The sequence below is a fragment of the Nymphalis io genome, chromosome 10 (genome assembly GCF_905147045.1).
Source record: "Nymphalis io chromosome 10, ilAglIoxx1.1, whole genome shotgun sequence".
NCBI lineage: Eukaryota > Metazoa > Arthropoda > Insecta > Lepidoptera > Nymphalidae > Nymphalis > Nymphalis io.
Window position 1 is genome coordinate 12,861,363 of NC_065897.1, and position 14,896 is coordinate 12,876,258.

At 34.6% G+C, this 14,896-nt stretch overlaps 1 protein-coding gene across 1 annotated transcript; it reads right to left on the minus strand.

Moving 5' to 3' along the window:
* Nucleotides 1-2,621: 2,621 nt before the first annotated feature.
* Nucleotides 2,622-14,141, minus strand: LOC126771479 (protein FAM151A). Its single transcript, XM_050491377.1, has 5 exons — nt 13,984-14,141; nt 8,665-8,766; nt 6,100-6,344; nt 3,338-3,580; nt 2,622-2,947 (listed from the first exon to the last, which is right to left on the minus strand). Exons 1-5 carry the CDS (start codon nt 14,018-14,020, stop codon nt 2,714-2,716), a joined length of 861 nt encoding a protein of 286 aa, XP_050347334.1. The 5' UTR covers nt 14,021-14,141; the 3' UTR covers nt 2,622-2,713.
* Between the last annotated feature and the right edge of the window lie 755 nt (nt 14,142-14,896).

Here is a 14,896-nt window from a genome sequence, read left to right on the forward strand (position 1 = left end):
TCAACCATCGCTTATAGCCAATGCGCCACCAACCTTGGGAACTAAGATTTTATGTCCCTTGTGCCTGTAATTACACTGGCTCACTCACCCTTCAAACCGGAACAATACAATATCAAGTATTGCTGTTTTGCGGTAGAATATCTGATAAGTGGGTGGTACCTACCCAGACGAGCTTGCACAAAGCCCTACCACCAGTTGCTGGTAATAATACAACTTTAAATCAAGTCATAGTTACGTCAAAACCTTTATTAAATAGAAGCATTACACTTAGTTATTGCTTGTTAAAAATCTACTAACGATTTGGAAAAAACACCTCAGACCCGAGAAGAACGGGTGAAAGAAACTGAGCGATTGTATTTTTTTTTTGGTTACGTTTTATTTACATTTGAAACTGTTTAATATTATGTCTAATATCTTTAGGTAAAGTTACAGTCTGTGAATGTCCCACTGCTGGACTAAGGCCTCCTCTCGCTTTTTAAGAACACATGCAGGTTTCCTCACGATGTTTTCCTTCACCGTAAAGCACGAGATGAATTATAATCACAAATTAAGCACATGTAAGGTGCTTGCCCGGGTTTAAACCCACGATCATCGATTAAGATTTACGCGTTCTTACCACTGGGCCATCTCGGCTTTTTTAATATCTTTAAGACTAGTAGCAAATTTCAAAGCTCCTGATGGCAAAGTATAAACTTAGTGTCTAAATTTTTTACTTAAAAGTTTGTTCTGGTAAACTTACTCGAATGAAGTATATTTTGATTTGAGTATATAATTCATTTTATGTATATCTCATGCTTTAGTTAGAGGAGCCTATGTAAGTTCAAGTTCACGGTGAAGGAAAACATCGTGAGGAAACCTGTATGTGTCTAATTTCACTGAAATTCTGCCACATGTGAATTCTACCAACCCGCATTGGAGCAGCGTGGTGGAATAAGCTCCAAAACCTTCTCCTCAAAAAAGAGGAGAGGAGGCCTTTAGCCCAGCAGTGGGACATTCACAGGCTGTTACGGAGTTACGGATGTAAGTTCATAAAACCATATTTTAACGACTTGTTAAGCAAATACATTAAATATCTGCTTTGATTACATTTAATGTGAATTTACTCATATCCCAAGATCTAATTTTGAATAAATAAACACCAAAATGTCGAAAATAGCTTTGGAAGTGTAGTTAAGAAGTAAGTTTAAAGAGACAGTCGTGAGCGACTTTGTTTTATAATATTTAAAGAAGATCAAAATATCTGAACTATATACCTCCAGTAACATTCGACAAGATTGATTATATGCAAAAAAATCGCTACCGTCATGTTGCCAATGATTAATTCGTGTTTTTCTTGAAACCTTGAAATCATTTGGTCATCATTTTTCTCATTAAATTATTAGAAAACAAATATAAGTGGGAATCTAAACAAAACGCCTTGTCTGCCGGGACGAATGATACAATTTTAAATTTAAAATAGACAAGCGATTTTGAACCTTATTTATAAAATGTTTAAAGTCTAGTCAAGTGGAGGAGAAAGTTGGTAGAAAGTATGTCGACCCGGGAACATATGGCGTCCACGTGACGTCGGAATCGTTCAAGCAATTGTCATTGATCGTAGACTCAGCTGTTATATTTATTGGAATGCTAATGAAACTAACCGCGGCATTAAAGTAACACCACACGACGTACATAATATATTATGATTTTAAGCTGTAAAGCTTTTATGTACGTACGACTCGAAACTGACCGCAGTACGCGATAACAAAAAGAAATATGAGAACTAAGAAACTAACCAATCTAAAGGAAACGCATCAAAATAAGCTATGTTTATGTGTTGTTTAAATCGTCCATTGATTTTCAACTTAAATGAGTGAGTTGCGAAATGAGTTCTTGCAGAACTGTAAGAGCAAACTCGCAGCAGAAATCGGTAGTGACATGTCAAAAAGTTATATACGATATTGACCATAATATTATAATATAGTTAATTATAACATTTCAAGAACGTTTGTCAATATTTCGTGTTTTTTTTTTATAATTAATAGGCCAGCGTTTGACCGTTGACTTGCCTGATGTTAAGCATTGACACGGTTTAGGATGTAGCACGCTTACCTATAAGAAACCTGAACCTTAGTAATGAAGTGAAATCCTACAGAATAGCACTGCTGCACTGCTGATTTCTCCATTCACTAAGCACTAACTTACAGCAGACTTTCAAAGTTTTCTTTCTTATTTATACAATTATATATTTTTAAATTAATTTTCTACCTCCATATGATTGTTCATTATTTTTGGACCGTTTTATTTTAGAATATAAAATTATAACTATTTATAAATATTTCATTTTTATATTCTATAATGTACTTATTTAAAAGTGAGGAATAATAAAACAACCTATTGAACTGAAAACCGCTTGAGCTGTAAAATTCAAAGCACTAAAGCTTTTTCATGTGTAATTAATTTATCTTTACGATTCACCTCGTGCTCGGCGGTTAAGGAAAACATCGTGAGTTACAAATTTCATGTGTCAAATTCTGCAGCGTGACATAAGTCAGCCCGTTCTCCTTAAGAGGAGAGCTTTTCCCAGCAGAGGGACTTACAGGCTTAAAATATCAGGATAGAAAATAAAATAAATCTCGCTATTGAAATAATAAGCACAAAAAGATTTAATAATATTTATAAATTAAAAATACAAGACCCTCAAGAGACCATAAATAATATTGAAAGCATATATTTAATGCTTAGCATTAGTATTGGGAGGTGGAAGGTGTAGTTTAGCGGCTAGCTCGTGGGGTACGTCGAGGTAAGTCTTCTCCAGGCCCACGGTTAGGATGAGGGCCCGCAGGCGTTCCACCGCCACGTTATCACCCTCGCTGGACCACACCGTGATAGATGAGTTGAGAGATGCCGTCTCTCGCACGAGATCTAATAGAACTGGTTGACTGTTGGAGGCTAGACCAGCACGGACCTGGTAATCATTATTAAGAAAATATTTTAAGCAAATTATGATACAAGCTTTTTCGTATTCATTTTTTATTTAAAATGTGTAGACAGACTAGCAACTAGGCCACCTGATGGTAAGTGGTCAACACCGCAACTAGACCGTCACTGTAGGAAATATTAAACATTCCTTATATAATCAATGCACCATCAAGCTTGTGATCTAAGATGTTATGTCATTAATGCCTGTTGTTACACTGGCTCACTCAACCTTTACACCGAAACATAACAATATTAAGCATTGTGTGTGTGTATGTGTGTGAAAATTTGATTGTGGTTGCGAAAATGTTTAAAGTTGATCATACTTAGATGTTCATGTGTGTAATACAAAAACATTTTTCGTTATAATTATACTTACCGGAAACGAAACTGTTTGGTTAATATTATGTTCATTAACCAGTCTTAGCATTGCACCGATTTCATCGCGACTGTACTCGCCCTCCGTGATGTTGCCACCGTAATTCGTTGTCCATCCGATTGACAAAACGGCCCGGGGATGCTTTGCAGCCAGATGGATAAATTTGGTTGGATCCACTGGCTTAGTTGTTGCTTTGACTGGGCCAGGGAGGATGTCAGCGTTCAGCCAGAGTGGGAATGTTACCTATTTTATATTATAAAAACGTTTAATCACGTTCAAACACGTGTATGTATTACCGTTTGCATTTAATATATTATAAATCAATAAAGCGTTATATATATTTAATAAATATTTTAATGAATATCAAGCGTAACACGCATAAATGATGGCCACTTACTTCTGCAAAAGTTTGTGAGCATTCCCTGATAAATAATGTGAAGTGAAACCGGAATATGTACTCTTAGTTATTTCACTTATTTTAGAAAGGCTATCGAGTAAATGAGTTACTCGAGTAATGTCTAACGAGTAATGAGAGGTGGCCCTTTTCGTTAGATGTTGGCATTGGAAGAAATGTCGATGAGCCGCGGCTAGGCATTACACTGAATCACTCACCATTCAAAGTGTTGCGGTTAATGGTAGAATAACTGTGTGAGTGATCTCACGGAGACAGTTGTGGACCAAAGTTTTATTTAAAAATAATATTAACGTTTGCTTAGTTAGTCTAGACTAGTGGATCAGACCCAACGCCCGTTCTCAAAAGATAGGGCGCGACCCTGGGCCGTGGATGCGTGACGTGGGGGCCTCACATGTCCTTTTTCAGACGGCCCAGAGGAGAATGGCAGCCGGGATGTACCCGCGTGGCCTTATTTATTATATTTATAGTGAATCATAGTCTCTCTGATCCGCGCCGAAGACGTCTAACGCAGTGGATTTAGTGTGCAACAAACCCATATAACCCGGTCCCTTTTCAAAAACCCCAGTAAATTTTTAAAGATTTTCCACTGCGTTAAAAAAAAGACTAGTGAAACACTTAAAAGGCTTTCACTTTGACGTAGACTTCGGGGTCCTGAGTTCAAGCTCTAGCCGAGCCAAGAAAAAGTTATTTGATTTTCTCGAGAAAGCCTCAGTTACAGTCTGGAGTCTGAAAGCTTAAGCAGTGAAGTCAGTAGGAAATCAATAAAAGCTTAATAGTACGCCATTTTATTAATTTCTGCTTTAAAAAAAAGTATTTTTTACGATTGACAGAAGCGGCAATTGCTACGTATATAGCCCACGCAAAATATATTACGTTGATACACGTATTTATTTTAAAATAAATAAGCACGTCTTCATTGTTCCATATACTAAATTAACGAAAAAATATTTTTCCAAGATGCATCTAATTCCGTCACTAAAAAAATATAATTGAGAACGAACGATAAAAAACTGGGTCTTTGTGTCTACGTCCGACTCCCGTTTTTATTGACAGTAATAAATATATGAAGCCAGCACACGGGGAGCCGTTTGAAATGCACAATTCACACGTTTCGTCACAATTTATTTATAAAAAGATGATTCAGTCAAAAATACACTTTAATACAATAACAAAATGTCTATTATTTATTACAATTAATAAGGAAGGGCTCCTCTATTGCTTATATTAAAAGCAATTAGGTTCATTTTTCCTTGCAATGACTTCCTCAATGTCATGTCATCTTTGTAACTTTGAGCTGATTTTAATTGCCTAAATGTGTTCAAAGCAATTAGAGCCTAACTGGCTTATTTATTTTGATGAGTCATGAATAATTTACAAGTTGAAACATAATTAAGATAACAAGCTACTAGAATTATGAGTTGTGATGTTGACATTTCTATTATAATACATATTTTTATTTATATCTCTTAGCAGTTAAGACTTGCTCTTATTATTATTATAATTTTAGAAGGAAGTTCCTTATAGCACTCCGGATATTTGACGAATGCGAAATAAGTGTAAAAGTTCAACCGACTTTAGCTATAGTGTGTATTATTTATTAATTTTTTTTTATTCTCAAACAAGGAATACATTTCATATTATACTGTTTATATGTCTATGTACTTATATAACTACCTAAAATATTATAAAAAGTAAAATACAAATTAAAAACATTACAAGTTGAAAATGATAATTAATGAACGAAAACTAATCAACTTCATACATTAAGTAATAAATTTAAATAACTAAAATTAAATAAAAACCGTACTAAAAATACAAATTATTATATTTGATATTTTAATTTATAATAACTCGATGAATTTAACTATTTTAGTGCTATATATTTTTCCTTCATTTATATAATTTTCATTGAATTACTCTTAGGTATACATTTATTTATTGGATTATGACTATTATATAATAAATAATATATAGCGAAACGAAATTAAATTTCAACAATACTTCACGACCGAGTGTGTTACGTAACTGCTCTTTATTATTTTTATTTTAGGAAGGCAAGTATTCGTCGTTCGTTATCGCCCGTATACTTAAAATTTGCGTGTTCCGATATTCTGTCAAACACGCCCTTAAGTTAGGCATTATTGATAGTTTCTCAATGTTATCGATTCGATTGATCACGATAAAACGTGTAGTGAATCATACGCCGTGATGCATAATAAAGTTTGAACGAATATTTAAATTTAAGCTAAGACATAATTACGTAGTTAAAATATTTAATAGAATGTTATGATACTCCATCATATGTTGACAAAAACACTTACTTGTATATATAGGTATATAATCTTACCTCTGGTTTGCTGAACGGCGCTATTATTTCTTGCGATTTCTCAAAAGCTTCAATGCTTTTAAAATCTAATTTAACGCCTTTCTGCTTCGCATTCACGTTGTTGTACTGAGCGACGCCCGTGAGGAAATCAGCTAGGCTCAGGTCGGAGGTTGTTGCTGGGGGGTGCGCCATAACGGGTAGCGGCGGACCGTCCTTGCCATTCACATGACCAACGACGATGTCCGCTTCTAGCATCGATACTTCACCTTAAAATACAATTGAATCATATTATTTTTACCCTTTATACCAATAATATTTAACCCCACAGTTTCACCCACTGTGGGGACGGTGCAGGTATTAGGTAACCTATGTTCTTTTTTTTTGTACCCCCGGCAAAGTATATCCAAAATTTCAGGTGATCGGTTACGTAGTTAAGTTGTGAAAGCGTAATAAACAAATTCACTTTCTTATTGATAATATTAGTAAGAATTATAATGAACTACCCTTAAATATAGCAACTTAACTTTAACTTTAGCACCGTAAAAGGATTTTAGTTCGGAATGTTTCGAGGATCCAAACCAATAATTATAATAATAATAATAATATCCTGGGACATTTTTCACACACGGCCATCTGATCCCAAATTAAGCTTGTACAAAGCTTGTGCTATGGAAACCAGACAACTGATATACTACATACTATTTTTCTTTTGTAAATACATACTTATATAGATAATTACACCCAGACTCAGGACAAACAGACATGTTCATGCACACAAATGTCTGTCCTGGGTGGGAATCGAACCCACAACCTTCGGCGTGAAAGGCAAGTGTTCTACCAACCACGCCAACCGGTTCGTCAAATTATGGAATGGCGTATTTCAATTATATAGCTAAAATGTCCAATTTTGTAATTCATTAATATTCAAATTTACTGACGATTTTATCGTTACAAACTGGGTGCCAGATACAAAATATATATTTTCGAAAAAAATTAGTACAGCTGAAAATCTTTATATAATAGAGCTATGCCATCGATATCCACCCATTTTAATCTTATCATTAACCGCTGATCGGTTCAAACCCAGGCAAGTACAACTGAATTTTATAATTCATCTTGTTCTCGGTGGTTAAGAAAAATATCGTGAGAAAACCTGCATATGTCTAATTTCAGTATATGAAATTCTAACATATGTACGTCCACCAACCCGCATTGGAGGAGAATATCTGATGAGTGGGTGGTACCTACCCAGTTGAGCTTGCACAAAGCTCTACCACCAGTGTCTGTCAGTCGGAATCATGTAAGTTTTGAAAAAATATATATCTTATTTTAACATATTTGTTATGATAATCTATTATTATTATTTTTTTTATAGAATAGGAAGGCGGACGAGCATCTGGGCCACCTGATGGTAAGTGGTCACCAAACGCCCTTAGACATTGGCATTGTAAGAAATGTTAACCATCGCTTACATCACCAATGCGCCACCAACCTTGGGAACTAAGATGTTATGTCCCTTGTGCCTGTAATTACACTAGCTCACTCACTCTTCAAACCGGAACACAACAATACCAAGATACATAACATACCTCAATCAAAAATAAAAAAATAAAATTGTAATTAAAGCAACAATAAAAATATATAATCCTCAGTCGTTACAACGGACCTATTATTACAAGTATATAAAAGTTAATATGGAATTCCATATTATTTACGTAATAAAGACTTAGTTATATAGCAACACTAATTAAAGTGATTCGTAGAACTAGCTTCGGAATCCGTCCGTCCGGCTGTTTGTCTTTTTATTGTTACTCAAGTTAAAACCACACACATCGAGCCGGTATTTCGTTAAAGACATACACTTTAAAACTTTTTTAAGAATTATTAAATGTAATGAATACTATTGTTATAATAAAAATGAAAACAGGCGTTCTTATTTCTAAAATTTAAATTTAATGGTAAACATAAATAAACCACGTTTAAATAATAGCTTTCAAGATATTTTTTTTCGTAACAGCCTGTGAATGTCCCACTGCTGGGCTAAGGCCTTCTCTCCCTTTTTGAGGAGAAGGTTTGGAGCTTATTTCACCACGCTGCTCCAATGCGGGTTGGTGGAATACACATGTGGCAGAATTTTAGTGAAATTAGACAGATGCAGGATTCCTCATGATGTTTTCCTTCACCGTAAAGCACGAGATGAATTATAATCACAAATTAAGCACATGAAAATTCAATGGTGCTTGCCCGGGGTTGAACCCACAATCATCGGTTAAAATTCACGCGTTTTTACCACTGGGCCATCTCGGCATTTCAAGATATAAAACAAAGATATAATTAAAAAGGGTTTCAATTAAATGCTGGATATAATTCACAAAATATAATTTTGTATTGTTTTACGAATTTATTGAAACATTTTTTTTTATCATAATACATATTTATTTTAATCGGGCAAAGGTAACTTTTTTTCATAATTTTGCTTAATTAAATATTATTACTATCAATCACAAAAAAAGATAAGTAATAATTATGTATATTGTTATAAATAAAAAAATAAAGTAATTTATAAAATCAAATATTTATACTTACTTGCTAAAGCTGCTTCCAGGTATGTTTTGTTGTTCACTGCGTGAGCCCATGTTACTGTAGTCAAATTCCTCATAGCTTCTTCTTCACCAAATGCTAAGGAAGCTAAAAAAGGAAATTAAAAAGAGATTATAAGCTTGCATTTACTTTACACTCATTTTTATTATAACATAGAATATTTTTTTACTGGCAACATTATTAAATCAAGTCACAGCTCACACTTGACACGATACGCCATATTGGATACCTACGTCATTGTGTTACTCATGTCGGACATGAATCAGCTGATATCATGTTGTTAAAACTTTATTATTATAAATTGATGAAAAAGAAAAGCCAATGTGATTTATTAAAGCGTACTTACATGATTAAATTGTTTGATAGTGTCAAGAGTAAATATATATTTAATGTTGTTTAAATTTATATATAATTGTGAAACTAAATAGGTATTTTGTCTATTGTATTTTGACGTTGAAAGTCATATCGTATGCTGAGCGAGTGTACTGAGTATAAACATGCTACAGATTATATAGGAATTAGAAATAATGTATGTTTGATAGTAGTGCTTAAAGCTGTCGCTTGGGGCGCTAGTCGTTTCATTTGTTGAGCGTTTATTATTATACTTTATTTATATATTTAGAAGTTAAATTATACCCTTATAGATAGTTTTTCAATTTAATATATCCGAATCTGAAAAATTAACTTTTTTTTAAATAACAATAGGTGTGCATTCTCGGTGAATAATAATATTAGAAATGTAAACAAAAAAAATAAAGACAATAACATGCAAATATTTAAAAAATACAACAATTATACAGATATTTTAATATTTAATACGAAAATAAAACAATAATTATTTAAACACTTTGGTATCAATACTAATATTATAAATGCGAAGGTGTCTGTTTACAGTAACAGTCTTTGAATATCCCACAGCTGGGCTAAGGCCTCCTCTCCCTTCTTGAGGAGAAGGTTTAGAGCTTATTCCACCACGCCGCTCAATGTGTGTTTTTGGAATACACATGTGGCCGAATTTCAGTGAAATTAGACACATGCAGGCTTCCTTACGATGTTTCCTTCATCGTGAAGCACGAGACGAATTACAAACACAAATTAAGCAAATGAAAATTCAGTGTTGAACCCGCGATCGTCGGTTTAGAATCCAGCGTTCTAAGCTCTGAGCGTCTGCTCTTATGACATATTATATGTACATAAACTATTATAAAATATTAATAATTTTAATACATGAGTCAACAAAATATAAGTACATAAATAAAATGTAGTAAATGATACGTTTACAAAAACATCTGTCACATGTGTATCGAGCAACCCTCATTTGAGCAGCGTGGTGGACAACATACTCCTTAAAAAAAAGGAGGCCTTAGCCCGGCAGTGGGACATTCACAGGCTGTACATATTAATGTTCTTTGATTGCGCAAAAGTTTTAATAAAAAAAAGAGTCTAACCACGAAAACTTATTAAATGGAAGTTATTTTAAGATTCTGTAATTATTTTATAATCGCTTTATAATTGAAAAATATACTGCGCATTTTGTAAGTTTAATCTTGATTAGAATTGTTATCATCTAACAAAGAGGGGAGAGCGAGGTCACGTGCCTCTACTAGTTAACTGTAATTATTTTTATTTCTAGACGAAAGGAAGAGTTGCCAATCTAGATTGAGGCGAGTAAATAGCGCTTGATTTTTTTATTAAGATCGCTGATACTAAATTCACTTTGAAGACGAAATGTAGGTTTTAATGAGTACGTGTAAATAGGTCGATGTTTTTGTCTTATACATACATTAATTGACCAATAAGCGTTTTAATTGACTTGAATCATTTAGATTTAGGATCACATTTCAATCTGTCTGTTTCCATTAAGTATATCTTTAACATACTTACTAATACTACGAATGCGAAAGTTAATACGTTTTACAAGTCTTATCTACTGGAAACCTAACACAAAAAAAGAAGCAGCAGTACTCGGTATTGTTGTGTTCCGGTTTGAAGGGTTAGTGAGCCAGTGTAATTACAGGCACAAGGGACATAACATCTTAGTTCCCAAGGTTGGTGGCGCATTGGTGATGTAAGCGATGATTAACATTTCTTACAATGCCAATGTCTATGGACGTTGGTGACCACTTACCATCAGGTGGCCCATATGCTCGTCCGCCTTCCTATTCTATATAAAAAAAGATAAAAAAATCACCGTAAGTCTCAACGAATCAAAAGAGAAATACGAAGGGAATTTTGCCAGAACAGTTTTTACACTCGAATAGAATTTCGTAATTTTCCATTAAATAATTACAGTGACATATATAGTGGTTATTATTCACATACACTTTAGTTTATTACTAAATACGCAAGGGACTTTGTGCATGCACTTCTAGGTATATACCACACAATCATTATATGACGGGCTAGTTGGCGTTGTTGGTAGACACTTGCCCTTCACGCCGAAGGTTGTGGTTTCGATTTTCACCCAGGACAGACATCTGTGTGCATGAACATGTCTGTTTGTCCTGAGTCTGGTTGTACTTATCTATACATGTATTTACAAAAGAAAAGTAGTATATATAGTATATCAGTTGTCTGGTTTCCATAGTACAACCTTTGCACAGCTTGGGATCAGATGGCCGTGTGTGAATAATTTCCCAAGATATTATTATTATTATATGCTCTACCGCCAAGTAGCAATACTTATTATTTTTGTGTACCGGTTTGAAGGGTGAGTAAGCCAGTGTAACAAAAGGTACAATGGACATAACATCATAGTTCCTAAGATTGGTGGTGCATTGGCTATGCGATTTGTGATTAATATTTCTAATAGGTGACTTTTATCATCAGGTGGCCACTAGCCAGCCTAGCTATTACAATTGTAAAAAAATATTGCAAGCCTGTCATCCAAATGCCTAATTTAGTTTGCCTTATGAACATTCGCATTTGCTTTGGCACATTCGCATTATTTCGGATTTCTCGAACATGACTTTCGTAACATCCTGGCTACACGTTACAACATTCAAGGTTAAGCTGCTCTATTTATTAACCCTTATGCAGTGCAGTTACATAATTTAAAATTAAAAATTTCCTTTATAAAATTATTCATTATATATCTATGGATTAATTAAGTATATAAAATAAACATATAATATAGTAGCTTGTACCAGCTACTACTAAAAAGTAACAGCCTTTAAATATCTCTTTTCTGGGCCTTTTCTCTCTTCTGAGGAGAAAGCTTGGAGCTTACTCCACCACGCTTCTTCGAGGAGAGTGGGGGTATATACATGTATTCATTCGACACATGTAGGTTTCCTCATGTCAGCGAGCACGAAATGAGTTATGAATACAATTAAGCACGTAAAAATATAGTGGTGCTCGCGTGGTTTTGAGCCTTCAATCTTCAGTTAAGATTCGCGCGTTCTAGCCACTGGACCACTGGCTACAGGGAGTAGATAATAACATTCTACATAATCAATAAATATAATAATGGTTCAATGGTTTAGCTATGACAACTACTAAAATCGATTAATTATTATTTTTTAATTTTTGTTGTCACCTGTCATTCATGTTTAAAAACCTCTTCGAAAAAAACAAATATGGCTTATAGGACAATGTCTAGAATGGAGTTTGCCAAGAAGAAAAGTATCAGCCTAGAAATATTATATATAATACGCAAAATTGCGTCTTCAAATTGCGAAATACTTTATTTCCAAGAAACAATTTTATCGCTCCGATCTGCAAATGTTTCGAAAATGAGATCATCCGGAAGTTGTAACTGTACTGACTCGGTTTTAGTTTTAGAGGAGCTTACGGCTTTCGGTTACCGATATCTGTTCGATACTTGAAATTAATGTAAACATACATGCGGCGCTAGGTTTAATGTTTACGTGTTTCGCAAAATATATATCTAAACTGAGAAAGACCGGTAAGATCTTAGAAAACTTTTTTTTATGAAATTGGTAGCTGGTTTGGCTAATGTGCCTGGTCATAAGTCCCCATGTATAGGTATTTACGATGTAGGAATTCCTTGTGTAGGAAAAACCATTCCTTGTATCGCCAATGCGCCATCAACCTTGGAAAATAAAATGTTGTGTCCCTCATTACTATAGACACACTGGCTCACTCACACTCCAAACCAAACACAATAGTACTAAATATTGCTGCGTGGAGGATGAGTGGGAGCCAGACGGGCTTACTCAAAGCCTTACCACCAAGTATTGTAAACAAACCTGCATAGTTCGTTCATGGCAAACCAACCATGATAAGAAGTTAATTTACAATCATTTCAATTAAGAAAAAGCAAAACGTAAAGTCTACGCATACAAAGGCGCTTGCGATATATTTATTTTAGAAAGTAAATAATTAAATCGATGCACATGCACATGAGATGGCCCAGTGCTAAGTGATTCTCAACCGAGGAATGCGTTCTAAAACCCAGGCATACAACACTGAATCTTCATATATTTATGATTCATCTCGTACTCGGCGGCGAAAGAAAATATCGTGAAAATATGTATGTGTATAATTTCTCTGAAATTGTGTCACATATGTCGCAACGGAGTAAGTAGCCTTGTGCAATAAGCTTCAAATATTTGTATAGGGAGAGGAAGCCTAAGCCCAGCTGTGGGACATTCACAGCATTGGGCTTCGTTTTAAGCACTTTTTTTTTTCTTTTTTTTTTTATATTCGCCGGGAGGGCAAATGACTCTACTCCACCTGATGGTAAGTGGTAGTAGAGTCCAAACGCGACGACGGCCAGTACAGACGGGAAAAACGTTCTGCACTAGCCGCCTTCGCCTTGCCGGCCCGCAAGATGCCTCTTCACGCCTCGTTTGAAGGAACCCGGGTTGTAAGAGGAGGGGAACACGTAAGCTGGTAAGGAATTCCATTTTTTGGAAGTGCGACAAAGAAAGGAGTTGCCAAATTTCTTTGTTCGCGATGGAATTGATGTCACAGTTAGGCGGTGACATCGAGAACCAGCTCGCGTGGACTTAAGAAGGAAGGGGAAGCACATGAACAGGTGATCACAAATATAACAAAACAGTACCAGACATCAAATTATGAGAAGTGGTAAAGGTGAACCGGGAACTGCGAATTTATCATTGTGTTGCTTGGAATATAATTTCAGTTTAATTCAAGCCATCACAAGTTAAGAAAAAAGTTGCACCACTTTGATGCACAGCTAGGCAAAGTACCCTGGACGCAATACTAGAAAGCCGGTAAAAGATCTGTCATCTTGTATAATTTGATGTTTTCTTTTCAAATCAACTCATGTTGAGGTTATTGTTAACAACAAAAAGCAAAATATAATTAAAAAAGTACCTGTAACGACGAGCAGAATTATCGAGAACATTTTCATGTCTTACAGCACACGTGTTTGGTCTACACTCGGCGGATCATAGCGACACGACTCCCGTCCAACAGGATGCCACCTGCCTCGGACAATCGTCGGTAATCGTTCAATTGCCAAGTGACGGCTTGATTGTCGCGAATAAGCAAATTGGTGACATTTCAAGGACTCTGGGGTATTGGTTTATCTAATCAAGCTATTGTTGCGGTTCTCTTTATATCTTTTTTTTTACTTTAAATTTTAACTAGCGACGTGACCTTACATCGCTTAGGTATTCTTAATAAATTGCATGATTTATTAATTTTTTAATTACCGTGATTAGAAAATCAGTCATTGTAAGTTGCTCTCAAAAAGTTCTTCTTTGTTCATTTTTTATCACAACCATATTTTTTCTCTGAACACATTAATAACGCTTTCACAACATTAACATATTATGATATTTGAAATTTCACGTCAAAAGGTCTACATGAGTCCTTAGAGCGTGACTTATTGTAGTATGTTTCTATCGATAATAAATTGCATCTTCTAGATCACCGACAAGTTCAACTACGTACGTATTAAAGGTTATTGTATTGCATAACAGAATAACTAATAAAAGTATATCTTGAAATAAATTGTTTCACACGACGATCTCAGATGAACAACTATGAATGATACATTATACTTATCTTAAATAAATTTGTGATAACAATATACAATAAACGTTTTATCTATTAAAAAACTTCAAAATTAAATACGGACAAAAACGAAAAATACCTTTCCAAAGTAGGTTATTATAAGTTATTTTTTATACCATCACCACCGGTCTTGAATTTCTTTAAAAGTTGTATTTTTTCGCCTAAAAAAAGGAGAGGAAATTGCATGCATGATTTATAAACTTAAGAG

What these genes read in the sequence shown, in the direction of transcription:
- LOC126771479 (XM_050491377.1), bottom strand. Translation starts at nt 14,020, where the DNA reads ATGAAAATGTTCTCGATAATTCTGCTCGTCGTTACAG. An exon ending in AATTCTGCTCGTCGTTACAG is followed by an intron (nt 8,767 to 13,983) that starts GTACTTTTTTAA and finishes TTCCTTTTTTAG; the next exon opens with CTTCCTTAGCATTTGGTGAA. An exon ending in CGCCGTTCAGCAAACCAGAG is followed by an intron (nt 3,581 to 6,099) that starts GTAAGATTATAT and finishes AATATAAAATAG; the next exon opens with GTAACATTCCCACTCTGGCT.